At 40.8% G+C, this 22223-nt stretch overlaps 1 protein-coding gene across 1 annotated transcript in view; it reads right to left on the bottom strand.

Moving 5' to 3' along the window:
* Positions 1-22223, bottom strand: part of LOC131035837 (uncharacterized) — a 206029-nt gene that overhangs the window by 91011 nt on the left and 92795 nt on the right. The window contains exon 5 of the mRNA XM_059207631.1: positions 13410-13466. Coding sequence (XP_059063614.1) covers positions 13410-13466 — 57 coding nt within the window. The remainder of the gene's footprint in view (positions 1-13409; positions 13467-22223) is intronic.

The following is a 22223-nucleotide window of genomic DNA, read 5'->3' on the forward strand; positions in this document are numbered from 1 at the left end:
TAGCACAGGCCTTGGTCAACTGTTGTTGCTAATAGAAACCAGATTCAGCTTCAGGTGTGACTTTCCATGCTATTGGAGGGACATTGGAAGGCTTGAAGAGTGGCACACCGGGCGATGGTCAGCTGGTCATTGAAGGAGCGTATCAATGTCATAATTTCCTTGTCCTTACTCCACAAAACAGGTCAGAGCTGCAACTGTACATTGCTGCATCAGAACAGCAGACATCTAATTTCGGTTAGTCTTTTCTTGAGAAATTATTTAATGTTATTCTATACTTGCGTTCATGAGTTGTACTTGAAATTTTTATTCTAAAAATCATATATCTTTATCTAAATCTGTGGAAACAAGAAAGTTTTCACAATTACATGCATGCAAATTGCAAACTGTTTAACAAAGTGTTCATGTGAACAAGTGCAAAAATAATTTGGCAAAAAATCAGGGTGTGATCTTACAAGCACCTAAAGAGAACCCCATAATCTTGGGCACGAGTGTGGGGGGTACACAAGGTACAAGGGCATATGGATATACAACGTACAAAACCCCAAAACTTGGGTATGTTGCAACATTTAGACTTAAACATCAAACATGAAATATAGCATCATGATGAAAACAACTAAAACTGAAATCAAATTGTTTCTTTACAGCTTTTCCTTCTAATTTTTAGTGTTATCTGTATATAAATGCATTTTTATTAGGGTGTGCACATGAGATTAAGAATAATTGCTATGGGTACACCAAGATAAGAAGGTGTACTTTAGGTACAGATTTGGATGAAGCTCAAGTATACCCCTATTGTATTCGTGTCCATTCATCTCGGCCACCTAATTTCTCTTGAGATTCATGATCTTTTGAAGGTAGATGTTCCTAATCAATTTCCAATGCCAAGGACGGTAAAGATAAAGGAACTCCAGACCCAAAAAAACACAAGACTGACTAGCAGAAGGAGAAAACCCATGAATTGCATGCAATCCATTATTAGAGGACAATACTTGTGACCAGAAGAGGTTTGTGCCTGCTCACTGCATCCAACAATGCGACTCTTTTGCCTACCCAACTCTATTCATTCAGTCAAATGTGAGACAAGGATGCTACTAATGCCTCTTTGGAAAAACATGAATGTTGCAGTTTAGCATGTCAAAGAGCTAATTCAACCTACTAACACCTATTGAGAGGAAGTCCATTGATTGGTAGATGCACTAGGATTAAGAAATACCCTAGTTGAGTGTTTTCATCAGCATATAAATGACCATAAATGCAGTTGATTTCCTCTCCTTCCCCTGCCAAAAGATGCCCTATCCCATGGGTCAAGTCCATCTCCCTCCATCAAGACATAAATGCCCTAAGGCCTCCCTTAGCTTAGCACATAAATGCAGTTGAGTTCCTCTCCCTCCCCTACCAAAGGACTCCCTATCCCATTGGTCAAGTCCATCTCCCTCCATCAAGAGATAAATGCCCTAAAGACGCACACATTTTTTCCTTCCACAAATGAAGGTAGAATCTTGGTGTAAAAATTGAAAAGTTCATTATATATTACACCTTGATTTCCTCTCCTTCCTTCATTGGGATAGACAATAAATGCCCTTAACAGTATTGAGAATAAAAAGCCCCAATATAGTTGATGAAACACAAGGCTAAAATATAGATTCTCCAAAATATTAGAAAGTTTCTCCAAGCGCAAGATTTAGAGTGAGGAATTTGAACGTAGGAAAGCACTGGAGGAACAAACTGACTATGATTCAAACTGACATGTTTATTTCAAAATCATATGGTAGAAGACTTAGAAAGACACACAATTTACAGAAGTAATCTCCAAAACTGGCAATTGACACTCTTCATCCATGTGAAAGTAATTCATGTGCAATAATGAGAATATGCACTACCTAGATAGGCTATATACATCGGCAAAAAATAAAAGCAAAAACCTAGGGAAAAAAGTTGAAAAATTATTCAAAAAATATTTAGAAGGTCAAATTTCATCGAAGTTAGATGGAGATGACACCCTAAGAAACTTATTGAGATTGTGCTCAAATTCTTAAGGTGAAGAAAATATTCCACCTCCTAAAGACAACTTACCAATTACTAGGACATCAAAGAGATTTTTCGTCAACTATACAAAGTTGATAATTTTACAGTTATGACCTATTGGTGTGTTTTTTTATGCATGCGCAACTCAAAATAAAATACTTAGAGATATCCTATTCTCTCTTGATCAAAATCTTCCATGTGCTAAACAGACAGACTGTCTGATCACAAAGACGACTCCAAGGTTCCAGATTCATACAGATAGTCTCAGTTGGTTCGTTGTGATATGCTGGTAATCTCAAGGTGGACTTACACAATTGTTCGAGGAGTTAATCAATCTAAAGATTCTACTGATTCCTTGACTCTTTTTTTGGAACGATTTTTCAATAAGTTCTATTGAATCCTTCTTCTATTAGACTTGGAAAAAACAGGCAAAATATGAAGGTTAGGAAGATATTTCTAATCCTATGAACTCTGGAGACAGATTTTGCAAAAGTGGAAATTAAACCAATTCTTGTTTCGCCAAATTCAGCAACTATGCAAGAACGGTGCTATCTTCTAAGGAATTCAAAAGATTTTCATATCATTGATATTCACCAACATATTGAACAATGAATATAGCAATGGAAGTTAAGTTTTCATTTACTGGTTTAGGCTAACATTGCAAAATAATTGAAAATTATCCAATTATAAAAAGTATGAACACATCAACTCCACATTAAGAAATTTTATCAAATCCTTCATTCAATCTATCAACTTGGAAATGAAATCTATTCTAATGAGAGTCAAGAAATCATGCTAACTTACAAAAGTGGACAAGATTCACCAACAAGTGAACAATGAATTATGTTTGGTACTTAAGAAGTATCACTACAACAATTTCTCTGAAATCTCTCCCTTATAAATGAGAAGAGGAGGGTTTATATAGGCACCCATTAGAAAGCAACGGCCTAGATTGATCCAAAATCAATGGCCAACATTAAAACATCAAATACTAAATAAGGCAAGCAAACATAGTTATCCAAAATAAACCAATGAGAAATAAACAACTATTAAATCCAGCTTTCTTCTAGAAGTGGGCATCCCTTATCCTTTTCTTTGGCAACAAGTTCAATGAACCTAGTCACTATGGGGTTGAGCTCTTCCACTGGGACACTTGGCAAAATGTCAATCTTGTATTCCATCAAGTCCATCTCATCTTGACATGTGGCAAAGTGGCCATCCAATCTACTTCCAGTTTCTGAAAACCATCCTCAATGGACAAAAATGAGGATGCCTTGCTAAAATGTTGCTTTTGGATTGGTTTCATAGAAGTGAAGAAGTTGCTTTGAACTTTGGCCTTTCAAGGTCTCTACATCCATGTCCTTGTCTCGAACTATTTCCTGCTCAAGCACATCAGAAACCCAGATGAAGACCTTGTCTTGGACACATTTGATTGTTTCTTCTATTTTGGCACCATCAATCTTCATCTTTTGCAAGGAATATTTCTTTGCCTTCTTCTTTTCTTGAAGTTTTAAGGTCGATATCTCCAACCTTCTTCCTCTTTGTCACAATATTGGACTCCATCTGCTGTCCTTTGTTATTGAACTTCATCTACACCTTTCTGGAAATCCCTTCTTGAGTCGACATCTACCACCTGAAAAACATGAAAAATTCCTAAGTTAAAAAAAAGGGGTTTCATGTTTGTTCCCAACCTAGAGTGCAAAGTTTGATGGTATTTCAAAGGATAATTCTGATTTAACTTATGAAATTCTAGAAATTGTAATTGTTGCTAAAAAAATCAGACTTAGTGAAATTTTGGAAATTGTGAAATCAAGTCTGATTATGAAATTGCAACTAAAATCAGACTTAGTGAAATTCTGAAAAAATCAGACTTAGTGGAACTTTTGAAATTGTGAAGTTAAGTCTGATTATGAAACTTTCTTGCTTCCAAATCTGCATAAAGCGTAAAAAGCAATATGATCCTAGATAAAATTTGAAGAATCTGAAATGAAAAGGTCTAGAAGTCCGGAAAAATAGAAATTCTGACTGAAAGTTGTCTTTAAGCCTGAAAGAAATTGGAATTCTGAATGAAAATTTGCCCTCAATCGTAAGTAAACCTTGAGAATTTCGATGAAATTCCTTAAATTGCTTTAAGGAATCGCTTTTTACTTTGTCTCCAAGTGCGGAAATTGATCTGAATCTTTCCTAGAAATTGCCTTGTACCTGCAATTTACTTTGAAATTTGTCTTGAGGTTTTAAAGAAATTATTTCCTGAGCTTCAACTTTTAGTGTTGAGAAGCGATTTGTTAGAAAATGAAATGCCAATGCTCATGCTAATAAACAAGGCAAAGTCTTGTGTTTTCTTCTAGAAGTTTCTCTTATTGGCGAATTTCACCTTGATTTGAATTTTTCTCCAATTCATCAACACTGCCAAATTTTTTAATTTTTCTCCAATCCATCATTATAACCAAATTTTTTAATTTTTCTCCCATCCATCAACACTGAGCCAAAAAATTTATCCTCACCTTCAGCGGACTTGCTACTTGTTTGAGGAATTTATGCTGCTAGGAAGGGCGGACTTCCTACATGGACAAGGAATTTCCATGTTGCTAGGGCAGACTTCATGCTTGGTTGAGGAATTTCCTTGATTCCTAGCGGACTACATGTGCAACAACGAATTTTCCATGGAAACTTAGAGTTCTTCCAAGGAAACAAGGAATTTTTCCAAGGAAACAAGGAATTTTTCATTCCTAAACTTCATACCCAATTTTCTTGTGATCTTCCATTAGCATTCCTGACAATGAACTGGACTGACATTTCCTTTGACTCAGAAACTACCTATGGTCCTGAAAAAAGCAAAAAAACAACTTTCTATTTTTAGAAAAAAGCAGAATGTAAAAGCGGGCTCCAAAAATGCTAAAATCAAAACTTTCTATTTTTAGAAAAAGTAGAAAAAACCAAATTTCTTTAAAAAATAGGAAGTTGTCGAAATTGATCCCGAAGAATTGAGTTTTTACTCCTTTGACCTGTTTGAGCGCATTTGTAGCATCAGAACGTTCTTTTGATCATTCTTTCTCTTAATTGATTTGATGACTCCGAATTTGAAGAACTACTCATTTGCGAGGGTGAGAGACCATAGACAAAACCCAAGAAGCCAAAATGCTACCCTAAAAAGCGAAAACAAGGGGGTCGCCGTTTGCAATGGGGCAATGTGTGAAAACGTCACATGATGACCCTAAATCAAAATTAAAGTGGCATCAAACCTGTTGTGACCATTTCACACATCGCCCCATCGCAAATGGGGACCCCCTCTTTTTGCTTGTTTTTCGCTCGTTTTCGCTTTTGTTTTTAGGGTTTTGTTAGTTAGTTAGTTGTCTGGATTTAGGGCCAAGCCTTAGGGTTTTAAATTTTGCCTTTTCAAGCCAAAATCCAGTCATTTTTGAGAGCTTTTGAGCTTCTTTTCTAGAATGCAAATTTTGAATGCAATGAATTCGCCAAAATGGTCTAATTTTCAATTGGAATGTTCATGCAGAGCTTAAACTTGTCTAAATGTTGACCGTCAATATGAATTTTTGTCTGATTGAATATTTTGACCAAATTTTGACTTTTTTGAAGTTTGATCCTGGGCATTGGAATTGATTTGTTTTCGCCTCGTGAAGTGTTAAAATGTGAAAAATCTTGTTATTTTGGCCTGTAGGAGCAAAATCGCTCCTGTCCCTCAGTGAAGGACGGGAGCTCAATTTCAAATATCTCATCATCCTTGCAAAGTCCAGACAAATTTTACGTTTGAAGTGATGGAGAACGACAAGATCTTTCCATTGAATATAAATTGAAGATTTTCATGAGCACAGAAATGCCTCCAGGAAGAAAATCGCTCCTGTCCCTCAGTGAAGGACCGGAGCTACGAATCAAATTTCACCTCGTCCTTGCAAGATTTTAATGACTTAGCAATTTGAGGACGTCCAAGGGAAGATGCTTTGCCAAATGAATATAATTTGAGATGCAAAAACGAAGGAAAATGACCTATGTTGACTAAATCGCTCCTGTCCCTCTCCAAGGGACCAGGGCGAGGTACCTTGTAGCTCTCGTCCCTCTCCCAGGGACCAGAGCGATTTCCTCCATTTTGCAAAATTCAGACAAGGGTCAAGGCAAGTTTACGTTCAAAAACAAGGGAAAACATGAGATGAACGCATTGAATATAATTTGAAGATTTTTTGGACGTCCATACCAGTGCTAAATGCCTAGTTCGCTCTTGTCCCTCAGGAAGGGACCAGAGCGATTTTTGATATAATTGCTTTTCTTGCAAAGTTACAAATGATGTCAAGGCATGAACGAATAGAGGGAAGAAGGACGAGTCCGTTGAATATAAACTTGGAACCAGGCAAAGTAAGATGATGGCCACAAGGGAAGGATCGCTCCTGTCCCTCTCCAAGGGACCAGGGCGATACAACAATGATGATACGTCCCTCCAAAGTTCAAGGTCGTTCCTCCAAGGTTCAAGGCCGATCCAAGTCAAGACGAAGGGTGGCGAAGACGTTTCAAGGCATTTCCATCAAGCGCAAGGTTGTGAAGGTCATCACATGGAAGGATTTGCGCTCTAAAGACCCAGATCGCTCCTGTCCCTTGGGAAGGGACCAGAGCGATATTTTTATTAAAGCATCGATTTCAAAAGGCAAACAAGTTTCGAGCAACCAAGAAGGTCGAAAAGACGTCATTTCACGCAATGAAGTTGATTGCAAGTTGGTACAAACAAGAACAAGCACATAATGATGAACTTCGCTCCTGTCCCTCAGGGAGGGACCAGAGCGATATTAGATGTATTGATCATTTCATACAAAATTCACGTAAGGACAATATATTGCAATGTTCTGGAGGGTCCATGGTATGACAACAGGGTGATAAACAAGAGTTTTGAACGTCCAAACATCGCCAAATGGTGTAAAGGCCTCACATCGCTCCTGTCCTTTGGACAAGGACCGGGGCGATCCTATCAAAAGCGCTCATATTCCTCCAAAATCGAAGCAAGGCGAGGTTAAGCAAGACAAGGGACGGCGTTTGGAAAACATCACAATGAAGGATCGAAGGTCAAAAATGCATATTGAACGTGAAAAAATCAAGATCGCTCCTGTCCTTTGGACAAGGACCAGGGTGATCCTATCAAAACACTCACGTTCCTTCAAAGATCAAGGCGAAATGAGGATAGGAAATGCGAAGGACATCGTCGGGAAGACGTTGCAAAGGAGATCGAAGTTTAAAAATCGCCAAGATCAAGGAGAAATGTGGATCGCTCCTGTCCCTCTCCAAGGGACAAGGGCGATGATCCTTATAACATCGAAGGTACCTTGCAAAAGCAAGTGGGACGTGCGCAAAAGGACACAAGCATTGATATTTCGAAGGTCAAAGATACAAGATGAACATGAAGACATGGAGATCGCTCCTGTCCCTCTTCAAGGGACAAGGGCGATGTTAGATAAAACACATGACATTCTTTGAAAATCACGTTAAGACAAGGACGCACAAGGTTCTAAATGACGTTTGGAAGATGATACAAGGAAAGGATCGTACCAAAATGGAAAATTTCAAGCAAAAAACTTAGAATCGCTCCTGTCCCTCTCCAAGGGACCAGGGCGATAATGATCATGAGATGCATTTGCTCGCACAAGAGAGGCATTCAAATTCGAAGGACCACCAGATGATCGATTTGGGACGTGAAAATGAAGGAGTTGAACGTTAAAAACGCGAGAATCTAGACCAAAATCATGGATCGCTCCTGTCCCTCTCCAAGGGACCAGAGCGATGAGGTACGTCCCTTTATTTTCATATCTTTGGCGCCAAATTAAACAATTCGAATTTCATTAAATGCTAAATCGATTTAAAAATTGAAAATCTTATTTTTTATTGGCATTTAATATGGCGTTAACATTTATTAATTATTTTTGCCTTATTTAAAAATCGAAATTTGCAATTAAAAAACGCAAGGCATTAAATAATTATTTAATCGATTTGAGCGCTCATTTAAGGGGGTCGGCCTTGTCATGTTATTGCAAATCATTTAAAAATCGTTTGAAATGGTTTTATTTTTATTAAGTCGGCCTTAGTAAATGAAGGATGAATGCGCTATATAAGGGGGGTAGAATTATCATTTTCTACATCATTATTTTACCTTCCTTTATGCGAATTGAGAAGAGGCGAATGTAGTGCGAGTTTCATTCATCCAAAGGTGGTGCGATTTCAAACCAAAGGTGGCGTAGACATTCCCAAGGTGGTGCGAGGCGTGCGAAGTGTGTTTGAAGAGGTGTGAATTCCATCCAAGGTGGCGTAAGCAATCAAGGGGTGGTGCGAATTTGAAGACCACACCAAGTGCGAGCTTGAGGATACACTAAGGCAAATTTGCTAAGGACTTGGAGATTTGTTAGTGCGAATTTGAAGATCCATTTGAGACCACGTCCAAGGCGATAAGTGAAGATCACATTCTATCCAGAGGTGGCGAAGTCAATTTTGAGGGGATCATATTGAAGATTATCTTTATACCTCAATTTTGCCTAGGCAAATTTTGTTTTTGCATTCTAGAGTTAGCTCTCTATCGAGGTATGGCGATTTAATTATTATTGTTTTATTCATTCATCGTCATATTTCAAAATTTGAGATTTTGATTCTTGAATATCTCTTGGCTCAATCGTTGTATTTTAGGAAATGATAACTCTAGAGACTTATCATAAGGTTTCCTAAAGTTTATCTCTCTTATTTACGTTATTTATTGCAAAAATCTATTTCTTATAATGAAATGTTGTGTAGGTATGGCGACCCCAAAGGCGGGAGCATCCACCAGTCGCTCGGCTCTCATGAAAGAAGATCAGAAGACTGAAGAAGTGGAGACCAAGATCGTGTCCAAGTGGAGCAACATTGGAGATACCAACTTGGGGAACTTTAGCACGAAGAAGTTCCGAGAGGTCCCTTACATCGGCAAGCCATCACCTGTCGCCCGGAGAATAATAGAGAGTGGTATCATTAAGGCGGCCGGTTTTCCTCCAGCCATTCAGTGCCACGAATTGATGATCGAGTGTGCCCGTCATTACAATCCACAATCCAGGACAATTGTGTCCAATGAGGGAAACACTTTGGCGTACCTTTCAGAGGAAGCCATAAGTGAAGCCTTCCATCTTCCAGAGCACAGGGACATGATATACAAGAGCATTGAGGGAGCCAGATCAGTGTACGATGATGATCCAGATGCTTGCCTAAGCATAATCAACAAGAACTGGCTACTTAAGAGTCGTCCCCGTCTGAGCAAAGTACCGAACACACCACACAGGATTGATTTCCAGGAGGAGTACAGAGATTTGATTACCATGCTCAACAGAGTTACAGGGGCACCTCATGCCTTCTATTTTGAGAAATGGATGTTTTACTTCATCCAGGTGATTGTTCAAGGAAAGGGTACAATACATTGGGCTAGGATAATTAGCCATTGCTTAGACGTACAGTTGAGAAGACTCAGGGCTACTAAGTCCTTCCACATGAGTTCATACGTCATCTATGCCTTAATCAGGAGCGTTGAGTACGCAGGACTACCTCACAGAGGAGTGATTGGAAGAGGACCCGGCGAGGTCAGAGTTTGTGAATCCTATACCTACTTGCATCATCCACCAAGGAAGAACTACAAGTTAATCAATGATACTTTCACGATGAACATCACAAGGACGTTGCAAGGAGGGATTCACAACAGATTATCTCAGGATGCCCAGGAATTCATCAAGAGGTACGGTGCTTGGTTCATTCAGTTTCCCAAGTTCACTTACATTAGGGTGTATGGATGTCCTTTACCTCCATACATGTTGCCAAGGTACCCGACAGATAGAATTGTGTTACTTGAAGTAACAAGGCAGTTGGCAGCATATGTGAAGGCATTCAGACACAGACATCAGAATGGAGTTCAGGTACCTATTATTTTGGGTAATTCAGTTGAGGTATGTCCTAATGTCTTAGCCATGGATGACGCAGAGAAGGAGTTAGCCTTGTATCCTTTTTCATCTTTTGCTTGGAGGAATAGTTTTGATCCACATGGACATTTAGAGGAGACAGTCGGTAGAAGATTTAGACATGAGTACCAGATTGAAGATTTTATGATGAATCTCCTAGATGATCTCGAAGTGAAACGAAAGATACATTGTAGATTGCCTTTGGATTTCATCAGGAAATGTAAGATTTACAGAGTAGCCGACCAAGCTCAGGACAACGGCAGGCACATCCAATCTTCATATGATAGAGAAAGCAAAACAATAAGTTTGAATTGGAATGAGCCCGAGGCCGTGGATTTAGATGAATTGATGGCACCAGTCTTGTCTTGTACTCGCAGATGGGTAGACGTTCAGCATCAGAAGTTGAGAGAACAAGGCATAGCCATGTCTTTTACTTTGGAAGAAAAGCCAGCCGAAGGTGGAGCCAGTGTTAGTGAAGGCAATCCTAATCCTAGGAATTCAGGTGAAGGTAACCTTCGATGTGCCAGTGAGGGCAATCTCCATTCGAGAGGTTCAAAGAGAAAGGAAAGATCAGAAAAGAAAGAGCCTTCCAAGAAAAAGCAAGGTGCTAACAAAGATCAAACACCAGGTACTTCTTCCAGGCCAGAGGATAGAACAGTTCGAGTGGAAGAATCCATGGAATCGATGGTACAGAATGACAGACAGGAAGAAGAACAGGCACAGCATGTTTCATCCGATGGATCTCTCCAAGACTATGATTTAGATAATGATAATGAAGTAACATCTCCTCCCAGACAAGAAGAAATGGTACATAAAGAGATTCAAGTTCAAGAGACAAGATCAAATATCCCAGATTGGTTGAAGGAAAGATTGACTAAGGTGATCGTAATTGAGGACGAGGACAGTGTAATTGATTTAGAGAGCCTTGTTGGACGCTCACATATGACAACAGAGAAAAAGAAGGCTACAAAGATGTCCAAGATGATTCGAGATGAGACTGGATCAAGAAAACTGCAGATAGCTACACCGGCGGCAGACAAATATGAGGGTGAGATCCTAGCAGAGGACTATCATATACAGACTATTGAGTTAGGACCATCCACAGCAGAGCAGACTTTAGATGATGCCACCGACACATTTGAGGCATTGAAGGACAAGTTTAGAGAAGAAGTAGAAAAGAATAGAAAGCTTGAGAAAGAGGTCGGTGCATGGAGGACATATTTCAGTCACATCAATGAACCTTTGGGACGTCAGGATCCAGTTAGATCACCATTGCAGGCATTGCCCCTTCAATCAATCAATGAAGCAGAAAGATTCAGGAATATGGTCCAGCGTACATGTAGTTGGATGGATAGATCTCACACAGTGGCCATTGAGTTTGTTACAAGGATGTCGAAGATCACCCATCAGGCTATCCAAGTTCTTGAGATTATTCACAGATTGATGGCAACAGTAGCTGCATTTGCCCATACCAAGGACGTTGTCATCCCTGTCTTGAAAGTTATAAGACACACATCTAGGAGAATTTTAGCACAAGAGAAGATCTTAGAAGGTGATTCTCATAGTTTGTTTCAATGGTCAACCTTACTCCATATAAAGAGTGTTCTCTTTGAGGACATCAGTGTTAGATGTGGTCAAATTGAGGAGGTGATCAATCCGATCCAGGACAGAGTATTTGAGGTACTTCGTACCATTCTTGGCAGAAGGATCGAGGTCGAGACAGATGTGGATTTACAAGAATTTGAGGATAGAATCAAGATCATCTTTCGCAAGGACGCAGATGTTACAGATGAGCAGTATGATCAGATGTATGCTACCATGCTCCTGATTGATAGAACGAAGGAACTTGAACCTACTTGGGACACAGCTCTTCTAGATGCATTTGATCAGGTTATCCACTTAGAAGAGAGTATCAAGAATCTTCCCGAGATTCCAAGCACAGAAATCGAAGGAATCGTGGCAAAATTCATTGCATATGCTAAGAAAGAGAATTGGAAAGGGAATAAGATTCTAGATGAAAGGTTGTTACAGATGACATGACATCTTATTTCTCATTGGTTGATACCTCCTAGATTTTTGTGCCAAATTTAATATTTGGCTATGTATTTAATATTGTTCAGTAAAAAGGAGGTCATTTGTAACAAACCCTAATTAGGGTTTAGGTGTCATGATCTTGTCCATTGATTTACTTTCAATCTGGACCTTTCATTGTAATTGGGGATGCTATTTATACCCCCATTTTTCATTTCATTTGAGTTCAGAAAATAGAGAATAGAGTTAAGAGTGAAATAGAGAGATTAGAATTGTAAGCAATTTTTATTTTGTAGCAAGATTGAGTCTTGAAGAGAGAAATTCAAGCAATTGTTGTATATGATGACTTGGAAATCAATAAAATATTGAAGTTATGGTGTTTTGTTGCAAATTTCTTAAGTTATCTTCATGGTTGTTGGATGTACTTGAATCACGCTCAATCAAAGTAGTTGTTAATTTGAAAGACTAAGTGTGAGATTTGATATTTGGTAGGATTCGCTATCCAAACCACTAGCTTCTTGCTGATTGTAGGAACGCCTTGCGTGGTCGACTGGAAAACATTTTGAGTCCTTAACCTTCAAGCATTTTCGCATCTAGGAGATGTACTTTCGTAGTAGTGTCCTCGGTCTTTGATGCATTGAATACCATTATTACCTTAGAAGATCGCACTAATTTCAATTGAGTTGTTACCTTATGGCAAAATTGAAGTTAGTTGAGTCTTGCCAAATCTCATTCATGCTAAGTCGTTCATAGGGTTAGACTAGACTTCCTTAAACCCTGTCTTTTTTCCATTTTTTTTTTGAAAGTTCCTTTAGATTAGTAAAATCTTCGAGCTTTTGAATCCGTAAGACGCCTTGAAGGAAACAGCAAATCACATCATACCACTAAAAAAGCTTGTCCACACGTGGAGACCCCACTAAAAGAACCTTGGAGTCCATCTAACTGATCCTTTTTGCAGATCTTCAGCAGTTAGAGACTATTTTCTCAAGAGAGGATAAGATGCCTGTTGGTATTTTATTCTGTGTATGATTGTGTACAAAATACACGTCAACAAAACCCAAGAACAGTCCATTAAGAAAAATTAGTAAAATTGAAATCCAAAGAAAAATCAAAGAATGAATATTGTATCATTTGAAATACATGTCTAGGACTCTAGAGATTTCTAGCAATGTAAGGTACAGCTATATTTTATTATTTGACAAAAGTTAAAAAAGAACAGCGTTCTTCACTCCTTTTTCATTATGGACATGTTGATGTCAGGCAACATAGGTTTTTATGTCAAAATTAGTTAAAACATTGTAACAGCAAAAAACCAATCAAGATAGAAAAAAAAAACTCCAAACATTAATAGAACAGTGGAAGTGCTCAATGGAGACAAACATTAAGGGAAGTTACCTATAAGAGAAACGTTTGAGTTTGTTGCATAACCAAGAGTATCACAAATATGATAACCTGCAAAAATGACACATCCTCTTCAGAAATACACATATGCATCTGAATAAGTATTCTAACAATTCATCATCCTGCCAATATACAAAGTTATATTTCTTCTGCTATTCATGTGCATGTCTTTTAATGGTTCGTAAAATGGCAATTCATTTAGTGCCTAACATTAAAATGACACTTATGCCTTCAAAAATTTAATGTAAACATAGTTGGAATTTAAGATTATACTTAAATCTTTTAAAGAGAATTCTATAAAATGGGAATGAAAAAAATTTAGAGGTTTGCATTATAAAGAAAGATCTAGCTGAGGAAAATAAGAAACGGCCTTCCTACACTATAGTAAAGTTGCAGTTTTATCCTATTGGAAGGCTATTTATGATTCTTTATACTATGTATTCACACGCGCACACACATATATAACCAGAGATATAAGTTAGCAAAGACTATAGTTGAAATTTATGATTATGCTTGCACATTTTTGGAAAATCATATGGAAAGGAAAATGATATAAATTTGCAAGGGTTCTTTATAAAGAAAGAAATATATTTGAGGAAGGCAAGCAATGGAATCATAAGAGGATTTGAAGTTACTGTTATCACAAAAGCTTGCAACCTTGCTGAGCTATCAACTCAGCAACCTTGTGAAACATGGAAACAACCCCAAAGTGTGGGACCTTGCGCAAGGGGGTTGAATCTCCGGAGAACACCGGCTTCCTTCTCTGTCTAGGTGCAGCTATTGACCCAACTCAACACTTCAAAGCTAATTCCTAAGCCTACCCTAACAACTTGCAGAGGAAAAGAGAAGAGAGAAATTGCTTGAAACAAGGGAGGTGATGCACCAAGAAGAGATAGTTCCTCTCCCTACCTAAATGACACAAGTAATTAACTGAAACACCCTGAAGATGCACAGCTTTCAGTTATATGAGTAACCCCAATGCATAGATGAAGGTTAAAATCCACTGAATGCCAAGAGGGGAGAAGGATTCCCACAAGTCACACTCAGAAAACCAGCTAACACAGCATATATAAAGAGAAAGAGCCACAACATGCACCTATGATGAAGGTAAGAAAGCATACACAACATACATAGGTTGAAAGAAGGCAAGAATAGTGTTCTTCAATTAATCATAAGGCCAAATGCCAATCTTACAGTTGCAAAAATGCAAAGATTACAAATCTTCAAGAGAAGAGGAGAGCATAAGAAAACTCCAGGCAGCAAGGAGAGAACCCTTTACAATGAGGCTTAAAAGCCATATATAGAAAAATGGGTTAAAATGGTGATCATGACCCCTGCATGTCAGTCTGGAAGTGCAGAGAAGTGCATGCACTTGACTTGTACATTCAAGCAACCTAACCATACCCACAAAGGGCAATCCTAAGAAGGTGGATTGACTAACCTTCCAAAGTCAAGCATGACATAAGTCACCAAGCATGGCCCCGTACCTCCCTTCATGGAAATCCTGCCAAAAACATTAAATGCACCTCTGTGGCTCCACAAAAAAAAGTGCATGTCACCAAAACTGTCAGAGCATTTAAAGCCTTGAGTGTCGATCACGCCATCCAGAAGTGTTGCAAGTCGGAAGTAGTTTGGAAAACCTCGGAGACCGGGGTCACCATAGTTGGGGGAACTTCGGAGACCGAAGTCACCGTAGTTGGGGAACTTCGGAGACCGGAGTCACCGTAGTTGGACAAGGAACTTGGGAACCTGGGGGTTCCGGAGTTCCGGGGTTGAGGGACAAGGAACTTGGGAACTTGGGGGTTTCGGAGTTCCGGGGTAGAAGGACAAGGAACTTGGGAGCTTGGGGGTTCCCAAGTTCCGGGGTTGAAGAATAAGGAACTTGGGAACCTGGGGGTTCCCCAGTTCCGGGGTTGAAGAACAAGGAACTTGGGAACCTGGGGGTTCCGGAGTTCCGAGGTTGAAGAACAAGGAACTTGGGAACCTGGGAGTTCCAGGGTAACTTCAGAGACCTGGGTCACCGAAGTTGGGAAGACTTCGGAACTTCCTTCTGACAAGACAACACTTCACACTTCATAATTCCATTGCTTTTCTTTTTGATCAACTGGGCAGCGCTAGTCCATGGAACATATCTTTGATCGGTTCTCACTGATGGACCAAGGGTGTCACAAAATGACAACATTTTTGGCGATTTTTGCGGGATGCTTGCCTACTAAGCATTAAGTCCAGAAGCCTTAAGTATCCATTGGGCATTGAGTCATTGAAAAGACCCAAAACATGCGTGTGCCATCACTTGGAGGAAAACTGAAAACTAGAGCACACACCGTCTTAAGGAGAATGCGGCATGTGCATAAGCACTTATGAAAGCAAAACAACCTCTAGTCTAATATTTACATACTCATCAACACCCTCTTTAGAAGCAAGGCTTGAGATGAATCCCATTCACTGGGATTGGAAGAACTTCGCCATCAAGCTTGGAGAGATGAAATGCATTGGCCTCCTTGCAACTAGTGATGACATATGGAGCACTCCAGATAGCATCAAATTTGGAGTGTCACCCAGCTTTGGCTTTGTCTGCATCCCACTTGAGAACTAGGCCTCCCTCTTTGAAGACCCTATTAGTAGCCTTTTTGTCAAAAACGTTCTTAACCTGCTCTTGATGAGTCTTAAGCGTATGCATAGCCTGACTTCTAACCTCCTCGAGCTCCATCAGCTCAGCTAGTCTTACTGTCATGGCATCATTCTCTATTAATTCCAGCTGATGCGCTAGTTCAAGAGAGGGTAACTCTAGGGAAGTTGGGAGTCTTGCTTCCTTCGCATATACTAGCATGAAAGGGGTGTTACCAATCGCCCACTTGGGTGTGATCCTGTCAGCCCATAAGGTTGTCCTCAACTTAGTGTGCCATGCCCTCTGATTGTCTTCGATTGTTCTTTTAATTATCTTGATGAGGTTCTTGTTGGAAGATTTAGCTAAGCCATTACCCTGAGGGTAATAGTTGGATGATGTCTTCAAGTATACACTGTGCTTAACTACCCAAGAACTGATTTGGGTTCCAATAAATGCCCTAGCATTGTCTGATATGATGGTGGAGGGGGCACCGAATCTTGTCACAATTCCCTCAAGGAATTCTAACACTGAGGCCTCAGTAGCATCCCTCAATGCAACTGCCTCTGTCCACCTAGTGAAGTAATCTCTTGCGGCCAAGATCCACTTATGGCCAGCACTAGAAGGTGGGTTTATCATGCCAATGAAGTCTAAACCCCATTGGGCGAATAGTTGATCTACTTGGATGGGATGAAGGGGCAGGGCAGCTAGTCTTTGCTTTCCAGAGAAGAGAGCACATTTCTTGCAATTCTTAACCCATCTATGTGAGTCACTGAATAAGGATGGCCAGTAATGACCAGCCCTCATTATTTTGATAGCCGTAGTCCTTGCAGAGAAGTGGCCCCCTGAAAAGCCATCATGAAATTCCTCTAACAATCTGCTGACTTGGTTTTGCTCGATGCATCTTAGTAAGACTCCATTGGAGTCTTTTCGAAAAAGAATGCCATTCACTAAGACATAGGGAATGGACTGCAACTTGAAATGTCTTCTTTTGGTCCGGTCCAGACCTTGGGGGTATCTACCTTCCATTAAGAAGGTGGTCATGTCACTTACCCAACTGAATTGAGTGTTGTTGTCAGTTGGTTGATCCTCTTGTAACACAAGGGCAACCTCTGAAGTAGTCTCAGAAGATAAGACAAGTTGTTCACATAGGCCCCTACCTCTTACAAGCTTGGTGATCTTGATGTTGATGTCATACTCCATGACCTTGGTTATCCACCCAGCCCTCTTCTCAATGATATCCTTGTTTAGAAGGAAATCCTTGACACTTGCATGCGGAACTAAGAGTTGGATCCTGTTGTTGGACAACATGTGACTGAACTTGTTTAATGCCCTTACAACAGTGAGGACTTGCTTCTCTACATAGCTAAGTTCATAGTCCTTTAGCCCCTCACTAAAGAAAGCAATAGGTTGCTCCAACTTGTCATCATTCAGTTGTGTTAGGACAGCTGAAATGCTGGATTCTCCTCCGAAGGTATAGAGGATAAAATCCCTTTCATAATTAGGATTGACAAGGGTAGGGGCCTGAGCAATTGCTTGTTTGATCTCTTTGAAACTGGCCTTTCCTTCCTTGGTCCAACTAAAAACCAAGTTTTTCTTCAACATGGAAGTGAGGTGTTTTACCATGGTGGCAAGGTTGGGAATGAACCTCCTCACAAAGTTGATCGTTCCAAGGAAACTTTGCAATCCTTTCTTGTGACTGGGAAGTGGAAGAGAAAGAATAGCCTCCACTCACTCTCTGGATCAATGGCCAAACCCTCCTTGGATACGATGTGTCCTAGCAATCTTCCTTGATCAGTAGCAAATACACACTTGCTAGGGTTCAAGGACACACCATACTGCCTGCATTTCATGAACACTTGCTCAAGATGACCAAGATGGTCAATTGCATGCTTCGAATAAACAGTTATGTCATCAAGGTATACAAGCACAAACTTTACTAATACACCCTTGAAAGCTATGTCCATCGCTCTTTGGATTGTGGCACCTGCATTTGTTAGCCCAAAGGGCATTTTACAATAAGCATAGGTACCCCACTTAGTAGTAAACTCAGTCTTGTATTCGTCTGATTCTTGGACCAAGATCTGATTGTAACCTGAATACCCATCCAAGAATGAAAATCTTTCTAAGCCACTGACCTTTTGGAGAATCTGCTCCATAGAGGGAAGGGGATAGTGATCTTTAAGGGAGGCTCTATTGAGATCCCTAAAGTCTACACATAGTCTGATCTCCCCATTCTTCTTCCTTACAGGGACAAGGTTGGCCACCCAGGAGGAGTGCTTGATAGGGAAGATGATATTGGCTTCTATGAGCTTGGTCAACTCCTTCCTCATTAGTGGCTCAATTTTGGGATTTATTGGTCTTTGCTTTTGCCTAACTGGCCTTGCATCTGGGTTTAGTTCTATGGTATGCTGGGCTAAGCTAGGTTCAAAACCCTTCAAGTCTTCATAGGTCCAAGCAACTATGTCGTCATAATGTTGGCAAAGCTCAACGAAGGCCTCTTGCTTGGTTGAGGAACACACCTTGCCCAAGTTCAAGGACCTACCCTCAACAACAACAACGGGCTTGTAATCACCCCTCTTTGCAGCCAAGTTCATCCTCTTCTTCAACTGATAATCCGAGTTGAAAATGCCCTCCAACGTAACTAGACCTTTAGGCAGCTTGTTGGAGTTGAGATGCATGATTTGATCTCCATACTGGTCTTGCGGCTTGGACTGATTTTTAGCAGAAAACTCTGCTTCATTTTGCAAGAAGTTGACGATCTAATGATAGCTTGCAAAAACTTGCCAATTCACTTGATTGTCCAGGACAGCAGGCCTCACAACAACAAGTCTGATGTGTTGCTCTTTCTCTCGTGCAACATGCGCTAGTATGTCGAACTGAGCACCAACCGCTGCAAGCCTATCAGCATGCTTGTTCTGACCTCTAGGAATGCTCTGGATATTGAAGGCCTCAAATCCTTCAATCAAATCTCAAACCCTGTGTTTGTATGATTTGAGTAGGTTGTTCTTTGCTACGCTTTGGGCTAGGATGTGATTAACAACCAGCTCACTATCTCCAAATACTTGCAAAGATCTGATCTTTCTGCTTTGTGCAAGTTGGAGACCTTGGATCAACACTTCATACTCGGCGACATTGTTAGTGCAACCAAATTGAAGCCTAAAAGAGAAGAAATATTTCTCCTGCTCATGAGAAACAAGCATTACCCCGGCGCCTGCACCATTCTTGTTTCTTGAACCATCAAAAAACATGTTCCATAACCACTCTGAATCTCCTTGCATCTTGATGAGGTTAGGGATAAGAGTATCCTCTTCATGGATACCATAGGTGCCAAGCCCAATCTGTTCAGTCTCAGCTAATGGATCAAATTGAAAAGCATTGGCCCATTCGTCCAGCAAGCAATCAGGGACCTCTTGCAAGAGAGTAGCAGGCTCACGGATAGCACACTCCTCCCCTTCTTCATGCAAAGTGCAATTCATGTTTATAGGGCTAGGGGTGTAGGGCTCAATGTGGTTTTGGGCAATGGGCTCTGCCCTTAAGGTGACCTTGGTACCATACCTTGTTTGAAATAGCATATGGGACCAGTCGGAAGACAGGTACCCACCTATCTTGGCTGTGAAGTCTCTAGACAGGCAGATGGCGAAGAAGGCAAGGAGGTCGATGATAGATACATCTTGCAAGACAGTGCAACCAGGGCATGCATGCAAGGTTAACTTCAGATTTTTACCACCCCTACTTTCTTAATAGAAGTGTCATCTAACTGGACCACCCCTTTGGTCACGGGTTCATATTCTATGCCAAGAAGATCAGCTACCTTCTTAGGCATGACTGAGCTACTAGCTCCTGAATCTATCATGCAGTTGTGAACCAAGTTGTCTCCTATGATTAAGGAGAGATAGAAAGGGGGAGGCTTGCTGATCTTGCTTGAATCTTCTTTCTCCTTGGGCTGCACCAAGCTGGTGGAGGCTGCCTTTTCGCTGACTGCTGCCTCACCACCTGACTGATTGACATCCTTTAATGCCTCTTTAAGCAAATCCCTTTGGGATGGGATTGAAAGGGCCTCCCACATAGTGACGTTGAGGTTGGCGTTCTTCATCTGATCAACTATGTTGAAAGGAACACCAAGTGACTTTAGAGGCCCCTTTGAGGCTACAAGGTCTACTTTTGCTCTTTGGACGACTTGGACCTCTTCCTGCCTCTTGTTCCCTTGCATGGTACTTTGGCTTGTACATTTGCTATTTGGACGACTTGGACCTCTTCCTGCCTCTTGTTCCCTTGCATGGTACTTTGGCTTGTACATTTGCTCTTTGGACGACTTGGACCTCTTCCTGCCTTTTGTTCCCTTGCATGGTACTTTGGCTTGTATCATGGACAGCTACACTGGGTGTTAGAGCTTGGATTGATGTTGAAGGTGAGGTAGCCTCCATGGCTCTCTTCTTTGACCTCGCATACTGCAACATGGACTCACCATTTGTTTGGTTCAAACCACAGAATTCTGTCTCCTACCAATTGACAAAGGTAGAATCCCCTTTTAAGTGAGTCTGGGGACCAACACTAGGCTGATTAGGGTCATATTGCTGGCCAGAAGTGGTCGGCTCATCTTGCACCACTAAGGTTTGGGCAAACCCTCTATTTTGGCATACACCTTGGTTGTGGGGCTGATTACATGGTTGACACCAATCTTGCTCTTGGGCAAGGTTATTTTGCATTGGAACTATCACCTTTGAGTTGCTTGTGTTTGTGGGGTTCACACTATTCAAAGGCTTGGCATTGCTCCATTGGTTTTGCTCTTGAAAGGGTGGCCTGTTTTGCTGATAATTCTGACCTTGTGCTTGGTAAGGTCTGTTATACTGAGTTTGTTGTCTTTTTAGTGCCACCAATTCATCGCCAAAGTTTTGCAGTAGAGCCTTAACCTCATGGAGCTCATTGGAGGACATAGAGGGCGTGGATGGTTGACTTGCAGGTGCCATGGGAATAGGAGCCAAGGTTGGTTGTTGAGTAGGGGCTTCTGGGAAGAGAGGCATTGGAGGCCTTGGAGCTATCTTCCTAGCCTGAATCAAACAATTTTCTGCTCTTATGGCTATGTCATATGCACCCGGTAGAGAGGCTCCACCCATCCATTGTACCATGACAGCTATATGAGCAGGGAGAGAACCCTTTACAATGAGGCTTAAAAGCCATATATAGAAAAATGGGTTACAATGGTGATCATGACCCCTGCATGTCAGTCTGGAAGTGCAGAGAAGTGCATGCACTTGACTTGTACATGCAAGCAACCTAACCATACCCACAAAGGGCAATCCTAAGAAGGTGGATTGACTAACCTTCCAAACTCAGGCATGACATAAGTCACCAAGCATGGCCCCGTACCTCCCTTGATGGAAATCCTGCCAAAAACATTAAATCCACCCCTGTGGCTCCACAAAAAAAAGTGCATAAGTCACCAAAACTGTTGGAGCATTTAAAGCCTCGAGTGTCGATCACACCATCCGGAAGTGTTGCAAGTCGGAAGTAGTTTGGAAAACCTCGGAGACCGGGGTCACCGTAGTTGGGGAACTTCGAAGACCGGAGTCACCGTAGTTGGGGAACTTCGAAGACCGGAGTCACCGTAGTTGGACAAGGAACTTGGGAACCTGGGGGTTCCGGAGTTCTGGGGTTGAGGGACAAGGAACTTGGGAACCTGGGGGTTCCGGAGTTCTGGGGTTGAGGGACAAGGAACTTGGGAACCTGGGGGTTCTGGAGTTCCGGGGTTGAAGAACAAGGAACTTGGGAACCTGGGGGTTCCAGAGTTCTGGGGTAACTTCAAAGACCTGGGTCACTGAAGTTGGGAAGACTTTGGAACTTCCTTCTGACAAGACAACACTTCACACTTCATAATTCCATTGCTTTTCTCCTTGATCAACTGAGCAGCGCTAGTCCATGGAACATATCTCTGATCGGTTCTCACTGATGGACCAAGGGTGTCATAACAGGGAATCACATCATGAGAGATATAACATGCAACCATATTCTACCCTTTTTTTTAATATTGTTTTGTGTTTTGCAATTGTTTTGTATAATTAAGAAGAGTGCAGATAATAAAAATACTTGTAGCCAAGGTTGAAAATATCAGCAAAAAATCGCGAGTCGGGTGATTTCTCTAGAGTCAAAGAGCTTGCCAAAAAAATCATGCACAAAATCCCTACCAGTTTTTATGAAAAAAT

Source organism: Cryptomeria japonica, chromosome 7 (genome assembly GCF_030272615.1).
Source record: "Cryptomeria japonica chromosome 7, Sugi_1.0, whole genome shotgun sequence".
Lineage (NCBI taxonomy): Eukaryota > Viridiplantae > Streptophyta > Pinopsida > Cupressales > Cupressaceae > Cryptomeria > Cryptomeria japonica.